This window comes from Nicotiana sylvestris, chromosome 5 (assembly GCF_000393655.2).
Source record: "Nicotiana sylvestris chromosome 5, ASM39365v2, whole genome shotgun sequence".
Classification (NCBI taxonomy): Eukaryota; Viridiplantae; Streptophyta; class Magnoliopsida; order Solanales; family Solanaceae; genus Nicotiana; species Nicotiana sylvestris.
The window spans coordinates 79,385,787-79,410,524 of record NC_091061.1 but is presented as its reverse complement, the minus strand read 5'-3'; the positions used below and the strand labels follow the sequence as shown (position 1 = coordinate 79,410,524).

The following is a 24,738-nucleotide window of genomic DNA, read 5'->3' as shown; positions in this document are numbered from 1 at the left end:
TAGTGTTGATCCCAGCGGCGTCTAGTGGTGTTCTGCTCAAATTCAGCTACATTTGGAGACCGAGGTATAGCTGCACGGCGTTCGCAGCCGTGAAGCCCCCTTCTTTCTCCATTATATTGTTTATCTAGTCTCAAACGGTTGTCCTTTATTTCAGACCATATATGTAGTATTCTAGTTTGTCATACAATGGTGGCTCCGAATTTCTGGGAGTAGTTAGCATCCTGTTATTGATGTTAACACTATGTTAAATTCTGAGTTTATTTATCGTTAAATATCATTACCCTATGTTAATTGTTAAAAACTAGATAATTAGTTTAATAATGTTTGCTTGCCTAGCAAGTAGATGTTAGGCGCCATTACGGTCTCAAGGTTGAAAATTTCGGGTCGTGACAGTATGAATGGTCCTTATTGAAAGCAATTAAAATAAAGGGTGGATGAGGCATAAAATGTATTGGACTCCACTGCAATTGGACATCAGAAGGAGTTAAGCTCATGCCATGTTTAGCCGGTGTGTCTGCTACACCAATTGCCTCCCGGGTAGATGTGATCAAGTGTGGTTGTCCGCAGTTGGCAGAGTAAGGTCTTGCAATCAAAAATCAGATGTGAGTATGCATCATTCCCATTATGGATTAGGGAGATGAGTACTTGTGAGTCTGTTTAAATCTGTAAGGGAAGAAGAAGTAAGTCATTAGCAGTCTGGAGACCTAAGAGTAAGGCGCGTAGTTCAGCTTCTAAAGCAGTAGAGCAGATAATGGGCATAGTGAATCCTCTGATCCACTGTCTGTGGTGGTTACGGATAATTCCTCCAGCAAAAACTCATCACATTTGAGAATGGAAAGAACCGTCAGTATTAAGCTTAAAGAAGGGAGGGTCAAGGGGGGTGCCATTTGATGTGTTGGACATAAGTACGAGGAGGTAGCGGTAGGTTGGTGAAAAGGTTCTCATTTCTGATTTTCCAAATATGCCAAAGGATAAAAGGAACTAGGAGCGACGCAGGAACATTGATATCCTGGTAGGTAAAAGATTCTTGTAGGGGTGGTGCAATGAAGCTTGAGTCAGGCTGGGAAATTGGTATTTGGTGGGGGGATGTTGAAGAATGACCAAATGTGGTGCACATTCGGGCAATGGAAGAATAGGTGGGATAGTGTCTCAGGGAGCTGGGACAGGAATGGCAGTTTGGTATGGGAAGAATGTTAATGGCTACTAGATAGGATGTTGTGGGGAGTCTGTGTAATAGAAGAAGCCAGAGGAAAATTTTGAGTTTGGGGGGAATGTTTAACTTCCAGGTCCAGTGTAAGTCTGGTGTGACCGATTGGTCAGGGAAGATGGGGAGGAGATAAAGGTTGTATGCTGATGTAGTAGAGAAGCCGTTGTGGGGGAAAACCCAAGATAGTGTATCGTTGCAGTTTCGGGATTGGAGAAAGTATGTATTATGGATTAGGCAGAGAATGGTGGAGAGAAATTGGAATGAGATTGGGGAGACATTCCATTGGCCTTGGGTGAGAAGTGTGTGTCGTTAGGGCCGATTCTGAAGAAGTTAGTGGACCTTGAATAAAACTACGGAGAGAACAGTGATTTGGTAGCCAGATGTCATTCCATACATTGATGAGCGATCCATTACCTATCTGCCATCTGACAGCTCGTGTGGGGAGGTGTAGGTCGGAAGGACCAGCACAGTTAAAAGAAAGATCAAGGCGTCAGGCCATAGAAAGATTGCTTAAAAAGCATGTCGTGAAATACATTCATTACGAATACAGCACAATATTATCCTGTATAAAATGGTCTTAATGGTCCACTATTCATATATAACATAGCCCGCGTACTAAACCTATGTAAATCTATCAGTTTCACTTGAAAAATTAGATCCTGTATCTGAACTTATATCTACGAAGCCAATCTTCACCTTTTTCATAGTAATCCATTCTACTGAATGTTTGCTGTGGGAATTGCATAGCAGCAGCATACGTTGAAGCACCTCGCCATGCATCCATAATTGGATCTGTTGCTCTGAGAACCTTTATAGGAGTTCCACATGGCCTGATCATCCGAATTCCTGCTTCCAAGCGCTCAGCCATACCTGGGTAGAGACAACTCCCGCCAGTCATAAGTATTGAAGTTGTCATTTTATCCCCCAAGCCTTGTCCCCAAGTAGGCAATCTTCTCAAAGACACTCCAACCATTTCATCCAACCCTGACTGGTCAATTCCAATTAAGTTGGGTTTGAATAGAACTTCAGGACATCTAAATCTTTCAACCCCAAGTATGATTTGAAAATCCTCCTTTGTTAGAGGACGGAAACGTGGCACCTCTGAGGCAGAGGCTCCAGACTCTGATCCTGGGAAAAACGAAGGGTCGATCTCCTGCGCAGATATGTTACATCAGGATACATCTATTAAAGAACAACCCAACGTAGACTAAGCACTGCATGAAGTATCAGGAAATGTACTGACCTGAAGCCTAGAGGAGATGCGAGCCAACTCAGCTTCATCCTGATCTGGCTTATCATCGTCATCATCATCATTATCTCTACTCATTAGCTTGTAGAGTTGCCAATCTTCATCCCTTTGACCAAAAGTATCTTCACCTTTCCCTCGATCAAATGCTGCCGTGGTTAACAAGCGCATCCTCTCCCTTTGGGCAGCATTCAACCTCTCCCCACGACCGACACCTCCAGAAACATTATTATTGCCATTTGCATGGTTCCCACTTGTCTTCAATCGCTTTCGCTGCTCAAGTTTTTCCGACAGCTCTTTGTATTTGGCTCGCAACTGCTCCGTATAGCGTTCTGGGTTTTCCCTACACAAGATAAGATGAATGCAGCAAAACTGTAATTATAAAATATTAGTTTTTACCTCATCAATATAAATAACTATATCCATTTTGAGAAGAAACATAGATATTATAGCACATCATTGTAAACAAGTTTAATAATGCTACAATAAACTAGTTCAAGTATTATCTGACAAGAAATACAACATACAGGCGCCTTTGTTCCTCAAGTTTCTTTTCCTTCTCCTTTTCTAACTCCTCCTCCAAACGCTTTTGTTTAGCTCGCTGCCGTGCTTCAGTTGTGGACTTCAGAAACACTTGTCTTCTCTTCTCCTTGAGCTATTAATAAGTTTCAGCATTTTCATTTGTCAGTTAAAAAGTCCAACATAGAAAATGAACGAGAAAATAAGTGGAAGATGATTTTGCACAAAGCTGGCCAAGAATGAGGTGGAAGAGACAATTGCAACAATAAATTTAGTAAGCAGCAGCTCTACAATAAACAAGTTCAAGTATTATTTGACAAGAAATACAACTACCAATATGGAGATTTACGTGCATACCTGCTCTGCTGAAAGTTCTTCATCAGGTATATCAATAAGATAATACTTCTCAGCTGCAGAAGCATCTGCTTTCTCGTCACTAGGAACTTGCTCACCCTTGGCCTTCCGAAGTGTTTGAGTAACTTTTGCAAAAGCAGCTTCCACTTCACGTTTAGAAGCATAACCTCTACTTGCAAGGAACGACACAATTTGGTCATCCTCAGTGTCCTTGAGCTCCTCTAAGAGGAATTCCAAACCTTTTAATTCATTTTCAAGTTCATTTATTTTTGAGGATCTTTTCGCTTCAGCCATCTCACGCAATCTTTGACTTTGTTTTTCCTTCAAAGCCGCCTTTCTAGCAAGTTCTTCTTCTGATGGAGGATCATCGGCTGGTGATGGAGTCCAAGGAAGCTGCCAACATCTGGTCTTTTCTTCAGCTTCCTTATCTCCCCCCTGTCACAATAGAATCAAATATTTTACCTCTGGAAACCAGAAGGACGAGAGAAAAGTGCTAATTACCTGAAATAATTGAACCTCTGAAGCATAGTCTGCAGCTATGTAACAGTATTCCATCTTCAGTTCTTCAACCTTTTCCCATGTAAGCTTTGATCTGTTTAAGCATTCAAGGATGAAGCCTGAAAAGCAGGCAAAAGAGTATAGCAACATCATGAATTCACAAAACTATTAACACCTACATGTGATGAGGGTGCTTGAGTGAAAGAAGCTGCTTCAGATAATCAGTGACATGGTATCCACCAACATTAGTTCGACAGCACGCTTCATAGACAGGTTCTCCGTTAATAAACTGAAAATGCAACAAATTTTGTCATATATTAGTAGCATATAATGAGAAATGACAGCCTACCGCTAGCAAAAACTGCATCATTATATGTCAAACAGAAATTAGCCTGAAAGTGTATAAGGTCTTAACATTGATCTCTTTCACATGCTGGGACCTGCACCAATCGAAAAATATCTTTCAAAGATGACACTTAGTTGTATTACATTGGCATCACCAGACAGGGGCACGGTTGACACCTTTTAACATGTGATAACCTACCAGTTGAAATATAATTAAGTAAATAAATCTGTGTTCTCTCTAACAATTTAACTTTTAGAAGAGATGGTCACACACCGAAAATATCACTACTTACCAGCGACTAGCAAGAAAAACTCGAAACCATGCAACTTTCCCGTGACTTAAGGGGCTGTTCATGTCAAAAAAAAATTTCCATCGGTATTGTACAAAAATCACCACCACAGGGTTGCTCAGCCTCCAGTGACTCACCCCAGCAGAAGCTCCGCCAAATATTGCAGCGTGTGCCGCCATACGCCACGGGCAGTTCCAATTCCCACGACGCGGCAATCTCACGCGCCGGTGGGTAAATCCTTTTCCGGCCACTTTTTGAGGGAGATTTCTATTCCTTAGGGTTCATCCACCCATCTAAATTCCTGCAATTTCCGACCACCAGAAGTAGGGTTCTGGCTTTCCAGAATGTTTACCAGCCAGATATCTCTTCTCTGGCAATTTTTCTGCAGATTTCTGTCAGTGTGGAAGTCGGCTGTAGCCACTGCATCCTCCCATTCAGTTTACAGAATTTCTCATTGATTCTCCAGCCAGTTTCACACAGAAAAGCAGCTCTTCGGTCGTTTAGCGACGAGTTTTCCCAGCAAATCTTATACCATTCTCTGAAATACACTCTCTGATCAACCTTTAATCTATATTTTGTGGTATGTTACTTTGGTTAGAACTCTCTTCAATCCAACATTATGTCGCTTTGTTTTGACGTTTTTGGTTCCAAAAAGGGAATTCGGAAACTCGAGTCAAATGATTAATTCGGACCCGTTACTTGGAGGTTCTAACTACTTAGTTTGGGAGACACGGGAGATACAAGAGATAAGTTGAGAAATTGAACTATCTCAGATTCTCAGTTACAACCTGATATCTCTTTTTCACGGAGTATTGTCATTCAGTTTCTCCTTTTTATTTTTTATAACAGTGGTGTCCAGACCAGAACGTCAGTTTCTAGATCATTATTCAAAGGAATTTTTACGTGCTGACTTTTTAATACAAATATCTTTTTACGATAAAAAAGAATTCTTACGTGCTTGGTTCAATAAAAAGAAGGAATCAAGCCCGCATGTGAGGGGCATGTTGAAGGTATAATTAAGTAAATAAGCGTGTTCTCACTTCTCTTAAACTTTTAGATGAGATAGTTACACAGCTAACACTACCCATAATTGCTTTTTTTTCCTTCTAAATTGATAAGGTACAATGCATTTTTAACCTTAAATCAAATTTTACCATGCAATTATCCTAATACCACCTCTAATTCATAAAAGCTGCATAATAGGCCTCTAAAGCATACCGGAATGACATGACTTGTAGTAAATCCTGAGCTTATTGCAAGACCTATATCTTTGCAAATTCCAAGCTGTTGGTTGTATTTATAGCTGAATGCAGCATCTACACCAAATGCTGCAATATAAAAAAATGCGACTATTGTGAGCAAAAAGTGCACATAAACGCCACAGAAAGTTATGTTCTTAATTATCAAATCCACGAACTGTTGTTTGGTGAGAAGTGAACCAAGTGAATATTGTCATACATGAAGAACTTTCAAGAAGATCAAGATAAAACAAAGCAATCTTTAGGATGACAAAAAAATGACATGACTGCAAGTGCACCACAAAAGTTTAACAACATTAGAATCCAAAGCAATGCAAACAGCTCCAGGCAACCGATATAGGTGTTCATACCTACTGAAGGAACTCCATATGACTCAAAAAGAAGCTCAGCCATTTTGCCACGAGACTGAACTGGATTGCAAGCACATTCAGTAATTAAGATAGGATGGTCAATCTGTCCTGCCACCGAATTGGAATAAGAATTGGTTTAAGGGACTACAAGCTGAAGTTTAATAACAGGACATATGCAGCAGAAAGTAAATGTGCAAAATCAGATGGACATGATACGTTTGAAGAAAAGGGGCGGGCAAAAAGTGAAAGGTCTGTTTTTCACCATATCTTAAACATCTTAGCTTTGCCGCTCCAACTTATTTTGTTCTCAACAAAGGTAATGGTTCTACTGATATGATAGGAAAACTGTGGATGTATACATAGAGAATTCTACCAAAGAGACGGTTCTTTAGAAAGAGCATTTAGTCATGCTCACTGGAATATCATATGGGCTCCAGAACTTCACACTGTAAAAAAGGAAAGTTTCGTCCATGTGTACAAAAGAATATTCAACAGCCTTACACTCTCTCTCTATATATATTGTTCACATAAGCGCCGGAGGAGTCCAGTCCTGTTTTCTCCTTATCTTAGGGTAGTAACTCTCTGACCATCCCTCAGATCACCCACTGAATCCCAAATATACATGCTATGCACCATAATCTATGCCGTAATAACCAGTTTGGAAGTATAAAAATGGATTGTAGGCAAATTAGCTCAAGTAGTGGTATCTCTGTGCATATATGTATGTACGCCTTATGAGAAACAAAGGTATGCAAACTGAAGTGCATCTCTTCATTTACATATATGCAATACATATGCAACATATATCATCACCCAATTGTTTAAGCCAATGACATCGAGAAAACCTACAGATGGAGGCACATCAATTGACACGGAATCTCTTGCAAGAGGGAATAAAAGAGAGAAGAGAAAGAGGATAGTGATTAGTGTCAGAGAATCTCCTTTAACAAAAATTGTGTCACACCATACAATTTACTTTAATGTGTAAACTGATTATATTGATATCATAAGGTCAGTAAAACTATAAGGACTTATATGATGCTTGTTTAGCCCATGTTTCTTCTAATTCTTTTTATTTTTATTTTAAGAAAGTAACATTTGTATTAAAATCACAGCACAAAGATTGTGCTTGTACCCATGTACCGTTTCCAAAAAAGGGTAGCAAAAACCTATCCTTGCTCTTCTCACAAGGATTCTAACATGTCTAATATGGATTCTACATCATTTATGTAACTTTCTTCACATCAAAACATAAACAGCAAGATACAATTCATCGTTAGCTTCTGAGTAGAGCTGTTTCTTCTATTTCTTTTCTGTTTTAGCATATCAATTTGCATCCGGTACACGATTCCCAGAAATTACAGTTGGATAAAAATTCTGCGGGAAAAAATAGAAGATAGAATAATTTGACAATTGACAAGGATCAAAACATCAACGATCGACATAAACAGTTTATATCAAATAATCAAAGAGAAGCAATAGTCAAAGGCCACAACAAGGATTTTAAAGCTTCACTCCGGACAGCAAGCACCAAGAAAATCTTAATAAACCAAGCTGAATGTAATAGCATCAGATCCGTCTATCATCCTGAGTAACAGTTGAATGAAAGCAAACATACCTGTGACTGATCGGCACCTAATCGATCAAACCCAAAGTCCAGTATCTACATACAGCAAACCGTGAACATAATGGTAATGAGTACCATTGCAGAAAAAAAGATAATAAGAATAATGGTAAGATGATTAATGCAAACAAGACAAAGCATAAAGACAAGTTAATCCACAATCATCAATGTTTCATATGTCAGACTCTGCTTAGCAACATAGCATCACATAAACCAAATATATGATCCAACTATCACTTACACCAAGAGTACCATGTATGGCATCAGTGCCGGCCAAAAGGAGGAAAACGAGTCATTATCGAGAAGCTTTCCGCTACAATTGGCCGCGCATCAATATCTTAGTCAGATTGCACTGTCTTGACACTCTAAAATAACATCGTGAATTTGCCTTGCCCCCCAAAGAGGTTATAGTTAAAATCCAGAGAGGGTATTCTCTCTTGAAAATAGGAATGAAAACATAGAACACAGTAGTTAGACCTAAAGTCTAGATAAATTGTCAGCTCAACTAGCTTTCATGCTCCGGTAGGTCGTCGATATTTCTCTCTCTGTTTTGGGGGAGAGAGTTGGGAATAAAGTTTACTCATCACAAATTTCATGGTCAAGCTTACAAACTCAACAAAACCCATTTACTCAGAAGCTGAATCCCAACAAATAGAAGTCTTACATATTCCATTATCTCAAACTGATAAACAACATTGCTCTCAAATGCTGAACGAGGTCCTGAACGCGTGCAATCAAAGTACTTCAGTAGTGCAGGATTGTGATCACCGACAACTGTTACCGTTTCACCTGCAATATGATAAGAACATAACAAAACTTGAAGCCAATATTCACCAATCAAATGATGATGCATTATATGCATTCGCTATTTAAAAACATGTTTATAGTAGGTGTTGTTTAGCAAGAAGTAATTTCGATAATTTCTTCACCAATCTTCACTACAGTCTGTTCATTATGGATTTTTTTTCCTGATAATGGCAGTGTCCCAGCCAGCTCGCACGCACCTCGACTATTTAAAAACATGGTCATAAGAAGTGTTGTTTAGCAAGGAGTAATTTTAATCATTTCTTCACCAAACTTTTCTACAATCTGATTGTCGTAGAATTTTTTTATTTTTAATAAGATAGTGTTCAGATCAGCTTGCTCGCACCTCAACAATCTACCAAGTGCCTATTACCTCCCACCGGCACAGGTATAACCGGGTAGCTCTATGGGGATTTGAACCCTGGTTTCCCTTGGTCCATTTCAACTTCATTGACCTCTAGGCCATAATCTTATGTGCTTGGTTATGGATTATTTTTAATCATAAATGGATTATTAAGCACTTGTCAAATTACAAATTATAGTATTGGGAGGGCAACATTTGGAGCCCATCTTTGAGAAGGCACCTGCAGGATTGGGAAATTGATGACCTAATGGCTCTTCCCGGAAGTTTGGAGTCTCATCCAGTGAACAACCAAGCAGCAGATAGATTGAAGTGGGGTAATACTAGAGATGGAGTATACTCAGTTAAAGCAGCCTATGCAGAGAGCTCCAACAAAGTTCTAATAGATTTATGGCCTTGGAAATTAATCTGGAGGACTAAACTTCCCACAAAGGTTATGTGCTTTTGCTGGATAGTATTAAATGGAGCTTGCCTAACCCAGGATAACCTTATCAGAAGAGGTTTCCAACTAGCCAATAGATGCCATATGTGCCACACAAGTTCAGAGTCCATCCCACACATGTTCATTCATTGCACCGTAGCAGCAGATATCTGGAACATGTTCTTAACCATTTTTGGACTGAACTGGTCTATGCCTAATTCAGTCACAGAGCTCTATGAAGCATGGGGTCTCCGGAGAGTTGACAAAGCCATCAAGCACATCTGGCTAATGGTGCCTGCCTGTATCTTTTGGTGCATTTGGATTGAACGAAACCACAGATGTTTTGATGGTATTTCAACTCCTAGAAGCTAGCTAAAAGCTAGATGTTTGGTTAACCAATTTAGTAGGGTGAATCTTTCTCCTGTAAATAACTATGATATGTTTCCGGATTTTGTCAGCTCCTAAGCCTTATAATAGTCTTTTTGTATTAGAGCTGACATTTTCCTTCTTTTGTAATCTTTGCATCTTCTTGATGTCTTTAATGACATTTCACTTACCTAGTTATCTTATCAAAAAAAAAAAAAGTAAACTCAACATCCGAACTGGTCTCTACATTGCTTCCAAAAGAGTTATCATTTTTCAATCAACTACCAAATGATCAATTAGTTACATGATCAGTAAAAGTTTGATATCTTAACCAAACAAGCCTTTAGTATCACTTCTATCCTTCATGCAAGGCAGAGAGGTCGATCACATAGGATAATATAACCAGCCTAATGACTCAGATTATTAGTGTTCCAATTATGCAGAACAGACATAGATAGAGAAAATTAAACATCGTTGTTATACGGGAAGATAAAAGTTAGATGGTATGAGTTAAAAGTTGTCCGGTTTATCTTGGAAGAGTTATTTTGAGCTTTGAGCAAACACTTCTATCACATAATGTCAGACTGAAAAGAACTACTCCAACTGATGGGAAGGTTAAGAAAGGAAAAATGAAAGATGATGATATTGAGGTGCCTATTAACATGCCATCCCTTACATGCTATCCCTGCATCAAAATACAAGTTTTGTGAACATCTATTGTTTACAACAGAAGTATGATGTCTTTGGCTGTCAAAACATCTCTTATTTCTTCCTAAACAAATAGTCCACATGATATGTAGAAGAATGGGTTTTCATATCTCCTTCAATCTTCTGCATACTCTTTGACCCTGCCAACACTCTAATAAGCTTCTAATACTCATACGCATCACCCATTGCACACCAAAAAGACTTGGGAAAAATTCCCAAATCTACCTTGTTTGTCTGCAGTGAAGAAAAAAAATGACTTGCAGATTCTTGAGCTTCCTCACAGGAAAAGCATCTGCTACATAAAACAAAACTTATGTCCTGGAGCCTGTCTTGGGCATCTAAGGTAGCAACCCATCCAAAGCAAGCAGTCTTTCATGGTGCTTTAGCTTCCAAAACATGGCCCAACACCAAGTTAAGTCCCAATGGCCAACTTGTTTCTAAAGAAGTCTGTAACAGCTTTTGACAGAAAATTTCCTTTCTTTACTAGCTGTCCAGATCTGAGAGTCCAACCTGTTAACATCAAGGGTTAAGGTTCCAAGAACAGCAGTAATTGACTAACTTCTACCTCCCAATCATCAAAATTTCTCCTAAAGGTAAGCTGCTAAACTGAGTTAGGAAAGCAACCTGCCACTGTACAGTATTTGTAGGTGGTTAAGCTATACAAAACATGAAATCTATCCGCCTAATACCAACCTTCCATCTTATGTTTTGCTGAAATTCTGCCAAAATTTACATATTTGTTTTAAGGCCAAATGGCCTCCGAGCCCCTTAAACTTGCACCCAATTTTAAAGCCGATATATGAACTCTCCATTTTTCCATTTGAACACTTACACTTGACAGAATAACTATTAATTAACACCTTTGACCATTGACTATGCTTATGTGGCGGTAACTTATCTTACGTGGACAAAGTGCGTGCAAGTCACATTCATATGGCGCGTAAATCTATTAATTTTCATTAAAAAGATTGTAAAATCAAAAAAAATAGAAACTATAAGGAAAAGCAAAAAAAGAAAAAGAAAAAGAAACTTATCACTTTCAACCTACCCCTCCCCCTTCGTCGTTCTTCCCATTCCCCCGTTCCCGTTCCCGTTCCCCTTCCCCTTCCCCTTCCCCTTCCCCTTCCCCCCTTTCTTTTCCCATTATTCCCGTCCATCCAATTTTTCCTCTACTTCTTTTTCCTAATTAGTTCTATTCCCATTTTAATGTTCCTTTCCCCCTTGCCCTCCCCCCAAATGTTCCACTCCATTAATGAAGTTAAGGATTTTTTTTTCTTCACCATTTTTTCTCTAGTGTGTGCTCCTTCTAATTTCAAGAGAGAATAAAATTGTCAACAATCGAGCTCAAAATATATCACATCCAAATGTGAATTTGCGTGTAACTTTCGCCAGCAAAACAAAACAAAAGGGCAAAAGGGACAGCGGGTTTCATTCCATTCATGGGGTCCAATCATACCCATTGTTTCTAGTTTTACAAAATGCTAGCAAATGCTTTGAAGAGGAGAAGAGTAATTTTTCTTGAAGTTGTATTGATTTTTCTTTTATTTTGACATTGGGTTTCAGAATTGGACTCTGATTATTTTTTCTTTCTTCTTGATGTTTTTCGATTCTGATTTTTTCGACATTGGAAAGTCCCACTTATAATGGATCAGATCATAACTTTCACCATTGGAAATGGTGGCTGGGCGGGGAAAGTTCTTCTAGCATAGCTATGGTGAAGAAGAAAAGAAGGGAAAGAGAAGAAAAAGTAGAAATTTAATAAATTGGTTTTGAAAAAAGATGGGACCCACAAATTACAAATGTCAAACAATTGAGATACACGCTCTGAAGAAAGAGTTTATCATAAGTATTGTTATCGAGTTGAGGTGCCAAAATGGGAAAAGTGAGAGTTTTTATATCGGCTTTAAAATCCGATCCAAGTTTAGGTGGCCCAGAGGCTATTCTGCCTTGTTTTAATAAACCAACTCCTGCAGCTAAAACAGGGCAAAGACACCAGAAGTTTTTCCTACCATGCTTGACAATAATTATTTCCTTATAGAGTTATTTGTCATCCTCATTATATCTCCAAAGCCATGTAAGCAACATGTCAAGTTTTCACACCCAAAGTACACCTTTCTTGTTTCTCATGAGAGCTTGCAGTTTTACTAAATGCATCTTCGTCTTTTCTACATTTTCTTCCCATAAGAACTGACTTCTCATATTATTTCTTCTCAGTGTTCAAAATAGCGACCGCTTCCTCACTTTAAGCGAGAAGCGAAGCGGAGCGCCGGGTAGGTTGCTACCCTAACTAAAAGCGGCTCAGGTGGTAAAAAGCGACCACTTCTGCCAAAAAAGCGAGAAGCGGTGAAGCTAAAGAAGCGAGCGCTTCTGGAAATAAAAGCCCAAACGAGTCCTTTTCAATTAAAAGACCCAAATCGAGTGAGTCTTCTGTTTTAGTCATTCTTCAGCAGCAACCTAGGGTGATAAACCAGCGATTTCTTCCTCAAAAAACCAGCGATTTCTTCCTCACATGAAGCAACAATTTGTTCAAGCAAACTAAGGTTCTTCTTCTTCTTCAACATTACAACAAGTCAACAACAGCTTTCAAGTTTCAACAGGTATGTTTTTATTTTCATTCTTCTTCTTCTTCTTTTTCTTTTTCTTTTTCTTTCTAAACGTCCAAAAAGCGCCGAAATGCGGGCGAATTTTTTTCAGAAAAATTCTGCCCCGTTTCTGCCCAGATTCTGCCCAATTTCTGCCAAATTATATATTTTTTATTCTTAGTTCTTATTGCCTTTCTTATGTGTTATGTAGTTGATATTTTAATGGCGCCAAAAGAATATAGGAAAGACCCGGCTTGGGCTTACTCGGCAAGAGTTAGCGAGACCAACAAGATGGTCATTAGATGTCTTTTTTGTGATAAGATTACAAATGGAGGAATCTATCGTCAAAAAGCACATCTAATCGGTGGTGATCCAAATGTCGCATCTTGTCTCAAAGTCCCGGGGCATGTGAAGGAAGAATTGAAAGCATACCTTCAAAAAAAGAAAGAGTTAAAGACTCAAATGATGCATGAACAAGAACTTTATAATCTTGATGATGATGATGATGAAACAGAAGAAGGTGACGATGCTTCGTCGCTTCCACCAAAATCACAAAAGCGGGGAAGGATGCTTCCACCAATGTCTTCTAGTTGTGGATCTACTGGCAAGACCAAAGGTCCTATGGATTGTTACTTCCCGCAAAATTCTGGAGATAAGGGAGGAAAAAGTGGTAATCCTCAAGTTGATGCCAAAGCGATTTTGAGTGGTCGTGCAGTTACCTTTTTGCGCGGTGGATGTATGATGCAGGTCTTCCCTTTAATTGTGTTAATTATACTGACACTTTTGCTGCTTTTATTGAGGCTGTAGACCAATATGGCCCAGGAATGAAGCCTCCAACTTATTACGAAGTTAGTGGGTCATATCTAAAAAAGGAGGTGGCAGAGGTGAACAAAATCGTGGAGGAGCACAAAGTAGAATGGAACAAGTTTGGTTGTTCCATAATGATGGATAAGTGGACAGCGAGAAATGGAAAAATGATCATCAATATCTTGGTGAATTCTCCTAAGGGAAGCCTGTTTCTTGAGTCCGTTGATGCAAGCGACTCTTCGACTGATTCAACCAAAATGTACTCCTTGTTCAAGAGTACAATAGACTCTATTGGAGCAGAAAATGTCGTTCAAGTTGTCACAGACAACGCCAGTGAAAATGTTAAAGCTAGTGATATGATGTCTGCTTGCTATCCGCATATCTATTAGACTCCGTGTGCAGCACATTCTCTTAATTTGATCTTCGGGTGATATTTTCAAGGAAAGACCCTTCAATACTGTCTTTAATCAGGCAATTAGAGTGCATTCCTATATTGTTCAAAGGCCTTTGTTATTGAACATGATGAAGAGATTCACTAAACAAAGAAGCTTGGTGAAACCTGCAAAGACAAGATTTGCTACTGCATTCTTGACTTTGGCTAGGATGTATGAGCAAAAAAGCAATTTAAAGAAGTTGTTTGTTTCAGATGAGTACACTAGCAGTGCCTATGGAAGGGAAGCTCGAGGGAGAGAATCTGCAGATATTATACTTTCTCCTTCATTCTGGAACAATGTGGTTCATGAATTGAAGATTGGTGGTCCTTTAGTTAAAGTGCTTCGTTTGATGGATGGGGAGCAAAGGCCACCAATGGGCTACTTGTACGAAGCAATTGATAGGGCAAAGGAGGCTATTCAAGCCTCTTTTAGTGATCAAAGAAAATACAAAAGAGTCTTTGAGATCATAGATAAAAGGTGGGATAGTAAGCATCATAGCCCTTTGCATACAGCTGGACTTGTTTTGAACCCGGAACTGTTTTATGACAATGAAGAGAGGATTCTAGGAGATGAACCTTTGTGGAATGGATACTATGAATGCATTGAGAAGTTGATACCTGAAGAATCCTTGCAAGATAAAATAACAGAGCAATTTAGTATTTATAGGAATGCTGAAAACCTTTTTGGAAAAAACATGGCCATTAGACAAAGAAAGACGAAGTCACCAGGTGAGCGGGTGCTTATATGTTGTTTTATAGTTAATAAGGTATTTCTTTATTAATATTATGTTTTGAAAATTTGTTCTACTTCTACAGTTGAATGGTGGAAGCAATTTGGTCATTCCACTCCAGATTTACAAAAGTTTGCCATCAAGGTTCTAAGTCTAACATGTAGCTCATCCTGGTGTGAAAGGAATTGGAGCGTGTTTGAGCATGTAAGAACTAATAAGAAAGATTTAGTATATTGAGATAATTAAATTATATCTCAATTGTCCTAATCTTACTAATTACTTATTATTTGCAGATTCATACCAAAAAGAGGAACAAACTAACCATGAAGCGTCTCAATGATCTAGTCTTCATTAAGTACAATAGAACATTGAGGCGTCGTTACAACGCTCGCAATGTAATTGATCCAATTAGTTTGGACAACATCGATGATGCTAATGAATGGCTAACTGGAGTCCCCGAAGATCATGCAGATGAAGAAGTATTTGAGGATACTTCTGATATCACTTGGGGTGATGTTGCGGAGGTGCGTGGAATTGGGGAGAGGATTTATGGTTTGAGGGGGAGTACCTCAACTTCAAGTTCACAGAGGAAAACAGGCAGCTACTTTTTCCCTAGTTGATGAAGAAGATGACGAGCAATATAATAATGATAGTGGAATACAAGAATTTGACAATCTTGTAGAAGAATAGGATGCTCATTTGGTGCTTTAATTGATGCTACTCTTGACAATCTTGTAGAAGAATAGGATGCTCATTTTGTGCTTTAATTGATGCTACTCTTTAGTTTTTTAATTCAAGTATTGAACATTTGCTTACAATTACATGTGTTGTCTATGCCGTATTTATTTTAATTTTTTTTTTAAAATTCCGCTTCACTTCAAAAAACGGGCGCTTCGCTTCTCGCTTTTCGTGAAATGGGGGTTGTCGCTTTTCCTTGCTTTACACTATTTTTAACACTGTTTCTTCTCTAATAATAAAGAGATATGAAATAATGACATCATGAAGGTGAGAATCCTATTCAATACATTGTTAATTAAAGTAAGTCTTTCACCAAAAGAGAGGTATTGTTTCTTCAAGGAATTGACTTGCACATTTGTCTACCCTGTCCTACCTCTCATTAGAGGTTGGAAGTTCCCTTGAACAACCAAACCTGCTTTTTTATCTGAAATGATAAAAAAATGTTAATTTTGCCCCATATGTTGTTTAAATCATTTTAACTGAACAAAAGAAAGCCACTAGGAAGATATATTGCGCGGACTCTCCAAAATACTGCCGCATCCGTGTTGGATTCTTCAAAAATACACTGCTTTTGGAGAATCCGGCACGCACCCGGCGATATTTTCGGAGAGTCCGAGCAACATAGCTAGGAAGACATTTCATAGGTTTAGTAGGTCGTATTAATACTATTTTTTTAGAAGAGTAGGTCGTATTAATACTTTCAAATGTATCTTTCTAATTGAGATATAGTTTCCATGATAAGTTAGTGCATAATTGCATATCAAGATTTAGTGTATTGTTTCTTAGGATTGGGTAAAGGAGATTCTAGATTGACTCCTTGCGAGGATGTGTTTATTCCAGTTAGGTAGCACTCGTAAGGACTAAGGATCAAGTCTTAAATACTTCCTTGTGTATACATTTAGCCATAGTTATGAAGTTTAAGAACAAAACCTAAGGTGGCAACTTTATTTTCTTTTCTTCCATAACTAAGTGGAGCAATAAAATTTGGTAGAACATCAATCTACACTACATGGACTTATGGACGGTATACATCTAGAAAAGGTACTACTAGGTATCCAAGATGAGAGTGTTCAACTTTTAAAACTTTTTAGTCTATTTTGAAGGAGCCCCCAAAACCCATACTCATGTCATTCTCGTTTGACACGTATTATTAAAAGATATCGTTTGTCTCTTAAAGTGATGAGGTGATGCAAAGCGAGGGGTTATTACTTCATTGATGAAGTCATGCTTTAGAGAAATTTGCACTTTAAACAACGATTCGCAAAGTGATCCTAATAAGAAGAGATCGGCTATTTGAATCTCAATTTTAAGGAGTTGGCATATTGTTTTTATTTTTTTGATAAAGTTGAGGAGTTGGATTAATATCGTCAATATTGTTCATTATTTTAATTGCAATTACATTATTATAGTACTAAATTCATATGTGTTTGCCATTTTTTCAATTTTATGTAGCATTGTGCCTAACATCAACAATGACTGCACTTCGCTTCCCCGTTTTCGCTTCTCCTTTGGATCTTGTCGCTCTTTTCGCACTATTCGCTTTTGAAAACACTAACATGCACATCAAGGATAGACATCAATGGATGATCATGAAAGCATGTCAACCATGCCATGCATCCTAGATATTTAAACAAGTGAAATTATCGAAATTCAACATTGTCGCTTAATTCCATTTAGTTTCACTATTCACAAGGACCAAAATTTTCCTTTATCCTCATAATGCCTTTTAACTACTAGTTTTTTTGTTTTTAAGAAGAAAAAAAGCACCTTTAAATTAAATTTACCAACAAATAAATAAGAGCGACCAGGTAAGCAAAATGGCAAGATTCTAATATACCAAATCTAACTACTATTCATGCCTTATTTGAAACTGTAATGAGGAACTTAAAGTTAAGTGTCACATAAAAAAATCAAAAGATAATATCTCATTTTCCCAAGAGCATGCTTGCAAAAGTTTATCATTCTGGGACTAGAGATAAAAACAACTGCTAGAAACAACAAATATAGCAGCTACTTAAGCGTCTCATAAGCAAGGAATAAAAGTTTAACATAGGGACTCAGACAGGTATCTTTGTGACAAGGGTACAGGTAAGCCCCGATATGGGTACTTTCAATTTTCAGCAGTTTAGAGTCTATTCTGAAGGACCTGAGCAGAGCACCAATACACATGTCAGCCTGTTCTACTATAGTGCATTAAAGCAAATGAAAAGTCAATGCCACATAGGAAAGACTATGTACCAGAAAACCCTGGTCTACCAATTTTTTTGGATAACCAAAACTGGGTCTACCATTTCTCCTAATTAATAAACTTTCTCTTACTTTTCCTCCTTCGTAGTATTCTTTTGCGAAGAAGGAGGCATCTGCCCCTGTTAACAGACTCCTCGTTATATCCATGAATCTCAAGAAAACAAATAATTACCATGGCCTTGAGTCTCTTGACTTTTGTGTTTTCCGAATATTATGAGCTGCTATCTTGATACTGCTCCCTCATCACCCTTGCTGCATGACACTTAATTCAAGTTTGTTTGCTCCCCCCCCCCCCAACTCCACCCCCAAAAAAAACAAATTGGGCTCATGCAGCTTTTAGAATGACCGGAATACAACATGGTTATGGTCTCAATCACAACCTCCATGTATAATGGCATAGAAACCAAGCAATTCTATCTGGGTTGTGCATTTGCTTTTGAGTATTGAGCACTCAGAAAAGAAATCAAAAGAGGAATATGAAATCAAAGTACATGAATTCATACTGTAAAGTATTCCAAAACAGAAAAATGATTTCTTTTCATGGGAAAAAAAGTTTGTGAAAATTTCATAAGAGGTGTTAAGTTAACCTTCTGATGTTCCTTTCACCTATCAAAAGAAAGTAATGGCCACAGGATTAACATTTAACAAGATAGAAGTTTAGAGGCAATCCAAACAGGTGAAAATGCTAACATATCTATGGAGACAACCGGTCAACACATTCTGAAGTTAAGAAGTTAAATGCAAATCCGTCCTTCTCAATCAGCTATCATAATCTAAAATCTCCCCAGTCTTGTAGAGAATCATGAAAATGTGGTTCATTTTTGTTATTCTCCTTGACCTCAATTGGAAAAAAAAACATACCAGTCGTTTTGTGGCGAGGCCTCTGAACAATGTTTCGAAAGATTACGCGAGGATCACTCTCTCCTGCCCACCTGTCAATTGACAAATCCCAAGCTAAATAAACGGAAAAAAGAAGAAACTCAAGCACAGAGAATTTGGGAATTTAGGGATGAATACCCAATACGGAAATAGGAAGCGCCGTTGTCAATGACAATGGGGCAACTAGAGCTGAAGGAACTGTAATCTGATTGCCTCTCTATTTTCGAAATGAACGGCATTTTTTTGCTCTCTTTGCACTTCGTCTGTGTGCCCTAGAACACTGTCTTAATGGAGTGCCATCCATGGTAGACAAGTATCAGCGGGTTATTCGTGTCTACTTTTCGGGTCACCTATACCCGCTTATTCGACCTAGTATTATTACTCGATTGAGATTTCAGTCCCTTCCCGATTTTCCCTTCCCCTTTACCCTCCCCGTTATAATAAATGAAAATTTTAAAAAAGCTTTCTAGCACAAATAATTTTAGAGTAACCCTATAGGACCTACATTTCTTAGAAAGAAAAGTCTCAAGTAAAAAACCAATACAACAAAATTTCCCGAGGAGTTTGTATACAGGTAAAATCAAGCCCGTTGAACATCACGGTTTGCCGGTAAGACAAATGGAGCATGAATGTTAGGGGTGTTCATGTAAAAATAGCACGGTATAGCCAGTTTTCGGACTGATCATTCAAAAATAGCCAGCGTTTACGAAATCAATGAAAAATAGTCATTATTTTGCTGCAACAGAGACCGGTCCAGCATAATATACTGGAGTTCGGTGCACCTGTGTATGAACTCCAGCATATTATGCTGGATCGGTATACTTGACTCCAGTATAATATACTGAAGACTGGAGCACCGGTGCTCCAAACTCCAGTATATTATACTGGACAATTATACTTGCTGGAACTCCAATATATTATGCTGGAGTTCTAGTGTACTTATGCTGGAACTCCATCATATTATGTTGGAGTTCCAGCATACTTATCCTGGAACTCCAGTATAATATGCTGGAGTTCCAGCATACTGTTTTGAACAATATTTTCGCTCAGATTTATCTTTACATGAAAAGTGACTAAATTTCGATTACTTTTGAAACTGGGCTATTTTTGAACGACCAGTTGTAAATCTGGTTATTTTTGAATTTCTCCTGGTGTTCGTCGGTCGGTATGGTATTGTATTTAGATATTTTGGTTCGGTATTTTCGGTATTCGATTTCTTAAAATGCTATACCGATACTGTACCTAATTAAATTTGGTATGGTTCGATTTTTCTCCTTTCGATTTCGGTTTATTCGGTTCGGTAAACTTCAGTTTATTCGATTTGAATATTAACTAGTGCATAGAGTCATAGACTGTAATATTCTTAATTAAAGTACTCAAAAGTACAAAACTAAAAATGTTTGTTGATAAAAGTTTTATCCAAAACCATCAAATATCAACCGAGAGAGAGAAAACTGTACATAGAGGAATAAATTTGATTATTAAAAATGTCTTGTTACTTGCTTAGAGTTAATTGATGAACTTAGAGAATAAAGAAAAGTAAATTTTTATATTTTTTATATTTATGTTATAATTAATAATATGTGTATTATGTAATATAAAATATATTTCAGTACGGTATCGATATTACGGTATTTTATTTTAAAATACCAAATACCATACCTAATACCAAAAAAATTTAAAAACTTAAACCAAATACCATACCGAATATTAAAATATTGAATACCAAATACCAAAATTTTCAATTTCGGTACGGTAATTTGGTATTTACCAAATTATGCACGGCCCTAAGGAACATGATCGTAAGGAATCAAAATCTGGGCGAGGAACCTCTCGTATCGGGTTTCGAGCAAAACGCCTGCCCTCGGAGGCATCGAAACCACGTTCTCCGGGTCCGGTTCGAGCCTCAAGACTTCGGAGAACATTATCAAACGGCTGCACACGACTAACAAAAGATTGTGATATCCGTGCCCAACGGGCTATCACGGCATGAATCTCGGTCGGCAGAAAATTATTGGTTAGCGAAACGAAAGATTTTTACTTTTTTTAGAATTGTACTTAGAGTAAAATTCCCTACTATATAAAGGGGGAAGATTATTATTCATGAGACACATGTAACATGCATATCAAGGCAATATACTCATATTCTTTCTGTTATTCGAAATTGTTACTTTTGTTCATCAGTTCTTCATAAGGATAAGCTCGGTCTCGAAGGCAGGCTCCTCATTAAGCCTTTTACCGAGTCCGAGATCACTCTTATTATTGGTTTGACAATTTATTACATCTTTCATTTGTTTAATATAATGCCATTAATTGTTTGTATTGAATTAATCCGCATATCCTTAAAACCGCATATAAATTCAATTGTTATCCATTTTCGAGGGTAAACAGTTTGGCCCCCACCATTAGGCTAAGGATAACAGTGGCAATTCGATACAAATTCCTATAATACACTCTGTTTTACGCTTGTTCTTTGAGATTTTAATTTCAGGTAAAATTTAAGAATGTCAAACTCTCAATCTGCTCACTTGAACGTTGATGTTGAGTCTGGCCACTATGGCGAGAACAACAATGTGGTACCCAACAACAATTTGCTCACTTGTAAAGGCGCACGCCGGGGCCATCAAGGTCGAGGCCAGGAAATCAGACCTTATCAAAGTAAAGCAAAGAGATAACGAGATGCTTAGGGAATTCGTGTCGAGGTTTCAAATGGAACAGATGGATATGCCTCCGATCGCGGACGATTGGGCCATTTAGGCATTCACCTAAGGACTTAAGCCTAAAGCTCATTGGCTTCATAGCAGTTGAAAAAAAATTGATAGAATATCTGGCGGTAACTTGGGCCGACGTCCATAATAGGTACCAATCAAAAATCAAAGTCAAAGATGATTAGCTCAGGGCCAATTCTGGATCCGTGTATCCCGTCAGAACTAATGATAGATCCAAAAGAGTCGTCGATCATAAACCAAGACCGAACAAAGATCGGTATCAACCATATAACGGAGATCCAAGGGGTAATGGGTCTGAAAGGAACCCATGTGAGGAGTGAAAAAAGGAATGATCGAGGCCATAATAGTCGGGGACTGATGAGTAAAAACGGTTTCGACAGGCCACTCGGGGCCAGGGAGGCACTGAGATTATCGGAATACAACTTCAGAGCCGATGTTGTCGGCATCGTATCTATCATCGGACGCATCAAATATACCAAATGGCCTCGACCATTGCAGTCTGATCCTGCCCAAAGGGACCTCAACCTAATGTGTAAGTATAATGGCACTCACGACCACAGGTCCAAAGATTACCGACAACTAAGAGAAGAAGTAGCCCAGTTATTCAATAACGGACACCTCCGAGAATTTCTAAGTGATCGAGCCAAAAATTACTTCAAGAATAGGGACTCCAACAAAAAGACCAAGGAAGAGGCACCCAAGCACGCCATTGACATGATCATTGGTGGAGTCGACGTCCCCTAGAGGCCGATGCTAAAGCGCACTAAGGTGTCCATTACAAGGGAAAAATGGACTCAAGATTATATACCAGAGGGGACCGTATCTTTCAATGACGAGGATGCTAAAGGCATCGTGCATCCACATAATGATGCTCTGGTAATATTTGTACTCATAAATAAATCTCGAGCTAAGTGTGTGTTAATTGATCCAAGTAGCTCATCCAATATCATGAGATCGAGGGTCGTGGAACAGCTGGGTCTATAAGACCAAATAGTACCTGCAGTCCGGATTTTAAATGGATTCAACATGGCATGCGAAACTACTAAAGGGGAGATAACCCTTACAGTGAACACCACTAGGACCATTTAGGAAACAAAATTCTATGTGATTGAAAGGGATATGAGATATAATGCTTTGTTTGGAAGGACGTGGATTCAAAAATGAGGGTAATACCCTCGACACTACACCAGGCATTGAAGTTCCCACACTAGAGGAATCAAAACAGTTTAGGGAGAACAGCCGGCCGCAAAAGAAATGTTCGTGGTCGATGAGGAGACCCCGATGTCCGCACTCTTGACATCAAAGAATCCGAAGTCGGTTAGGAATGAATAAACTAAATAACAATCACTGACACCGGCCCCAATCGAACCGGAGAAGCAAGAGGCAGGCGAGGATGATGACTATGGAGTTTCTAGGTCGTTCATATCCCATGTTGATTCCGATGCCACCATGTCGACAATCGAGGAAAGCCTGCTGGCACTCCGGGGTTCACGAAAAGTTATTCTTGTAAGGCCCCGAAAAATTTCGCCAAGTAATTTAAGATTTCGTGGTGCCAAGGTAGGGTAATTATTTTATTTTAAGTGAAAACGAGGATTATTAATATGAGGGATATCAATTAGATATGGTAATAAGTGTATAAGTCCTATTATAACTGAATTGGAGTCTAAGGAGAGACCTAAATCTAATCCAAGTTGGAAAATTATATGATAGACTAAAATTCCAAATGAGTACGCACAAGACCAAACTTTGGACGATCGTATCTACATATCTATAAAGAGTTATATGATACACAACCTATCAAATAAAGCCCTTTGAGCTAGTTTCCAATGCATCACATCGTTCCTCATTTGGATATGTATACAGAAAGTTATGGCCATTTTACTGGACCTATGTCATATGCGCAGCCGGTGCGCGGCCACGCATATTTGAAAGTTTCTTCCTTGTGTGTGTGGCCCGAGCGCAGCCGTGCACATAGCAGCCCTACAAATACCCCCCAAGACCGGGTATGGAGAGTCTCTAAGTCATTTTTTGAGCTAGGGCTTGCTTTATCAAGGGGAATCCGTTCCATACTTCCCTTCCATGAACCAAGGTAATGTTTTTGGAGTATTTTGAGTTGATTTCTACTCCTAAACACTTATATTAACAAGGATTAATCTTGAAGATCCATAGATTTCTATTTAAATCCCCAAATTGGTCAAGAACATTACAAGTGGGAATTCTCAAGATTCTTACTACAAGAGTGTTTACCGTGAAAATGGTAATAACAATTAAATTTGATTATGGGATTCTAAAAATACGTAATCTATTTTTATGCTAGTTTGTTAAGTAGTTGATGCTATGTGTGAAGTTTAGAAATGGGATAAGAGCAAGGAGCGAAGTGATAACCAAACCGATAGGCCAATTATCGGAGCCTCAAGATTGTCGATTCGGGGCCTCGAGGTCGATTCCGGAGCTCGGCAGGGAGCTATCGAGGGGGGTTGAAATATGACTAACAGTTGGGATAAAATTAACAGAGGCTCTTTATGGCCAATGATAAGCAATAAATGAAGAACAACTATGAAGATAATAAATAAAAGTAATAATATCAAGAGAGTATGTTAGAGAACAAGTAGAATGTTCTTGCATATATCGTGTGGAGAAACTGAAGTAACGGTCCCTTACAACGTGACAAGGATCCCCTTTATATAGGAAAGGAATCCCATCATAGTATAACAAGCATTAATTACAAAGATACGAAGATGTGACAACTAGATGACACCCTGATTCGGGTCTTAGACTAGTCCACTAGGCTTTGTCAGTCCTAGTCGTACGCCTAGGGAGTGACGAGTGTCTAACGTGTATATAAAATTCTAACTCGTACTCTGTCAAATAATAGTATAGAAAGATGTCGAACCCACAGAGAATGGTTTATCTATTCTACAGACGTTTCTTGTTTAATTACTATTTGAGAAAATTAGAAAGAGTTGAGTTGTAAATTAATTAACTAAAAATGCATGAATGGAGCAATAGAAAATATTTTATTTTTTTCACAAATATAATAAAAAGGTGTTGGGATCTTGACTTCACTTAATATTTCTATTATATAGTAAAACTATTATTCTTCAATTTCTATTTCTCAATAATGTATAAATGCATCTCACGATTACAAATATATATTATTACTTAATTTGAATAATTAATTGCACTCCTCTCGGTTATACAAATTAATCTTCAAACTAGTAATATTAAAGAACCAGAAAT

At 38.3% G+C, this 24,738-nt stretch overlaps 1 protein-coding gene across 2 annotated transcripts; it reads right to left on the bottom strand.

Moving 5' to 3' along the window:
- Positions 1-1,677: 1,677 nt before the first annotated feature.
- LOC104234004 (actin-related protein 5) lies at positions 1,678-19,185 on the bottom strand. Of its 2 annotated transcripts, XM_009787492.2 has the most exons (12): positions 18,908-19,185; positions 18,752-18,822; positions 8,357-8,481; positions 7,687-7,731; positions 6,069-6,171; positions 5,678-5,787; positions 4,004-4,113; positions 3,828-3,918; positions 3,330-3,761; positions 2,981-3,108; positions 2,451-2,796; positions 1,678-2,360 (listed from the first exon to the last, which is right to left on the bottom strand). In XM_009787492.2, exons 1-12 carry the CDS (start codon positions 19,006-19,008, stop codon positions 1,860-1,862), a joined length of 2,163 nt encoding a protein of 720 aa, XP_009785794.1. In that variant the 5' UTR covers positions 19,009-19,185; the 3' UTR covers positions 1,678-1,859. The 2 variants fall into 2 exon arrangements, with proteins under 2 accessions (XP_009785794.1, XP_009785795.1); XM_009787493.2 differs by lacking the exons at positions 18,752-18,822; positions 18,908-19,185 and having other exon boundaries at positions 6,069-6,176; positions 8,357-8,397.
- Positions 19,186-24,738: the final 5,553 nt, after the last annotated feature.

Coding starts and splice junctions, on each gene's coding strand:
- LOC104234004 (XM_009787492.2), bottom strand. CDS start 19,008: ATGCCGTTCATTTCGAAAATAGAGAGGCAATCAGATTACAGTTCCTTC. Junction 4,114..5,677: donor CTACAAGTCATGTCATTCCG/GTATGCTTTAGA, acceptor TTGCATTTTCAG/TTTATTAACGGAGAACCTGT. Junction 3,109..3,329: donor AAGAACTTTCAGCAGAGCAG/GTATGCACGTAA, acceptor ACTTATTAATAG/CTCAAGGAGAAGAGAAGACA.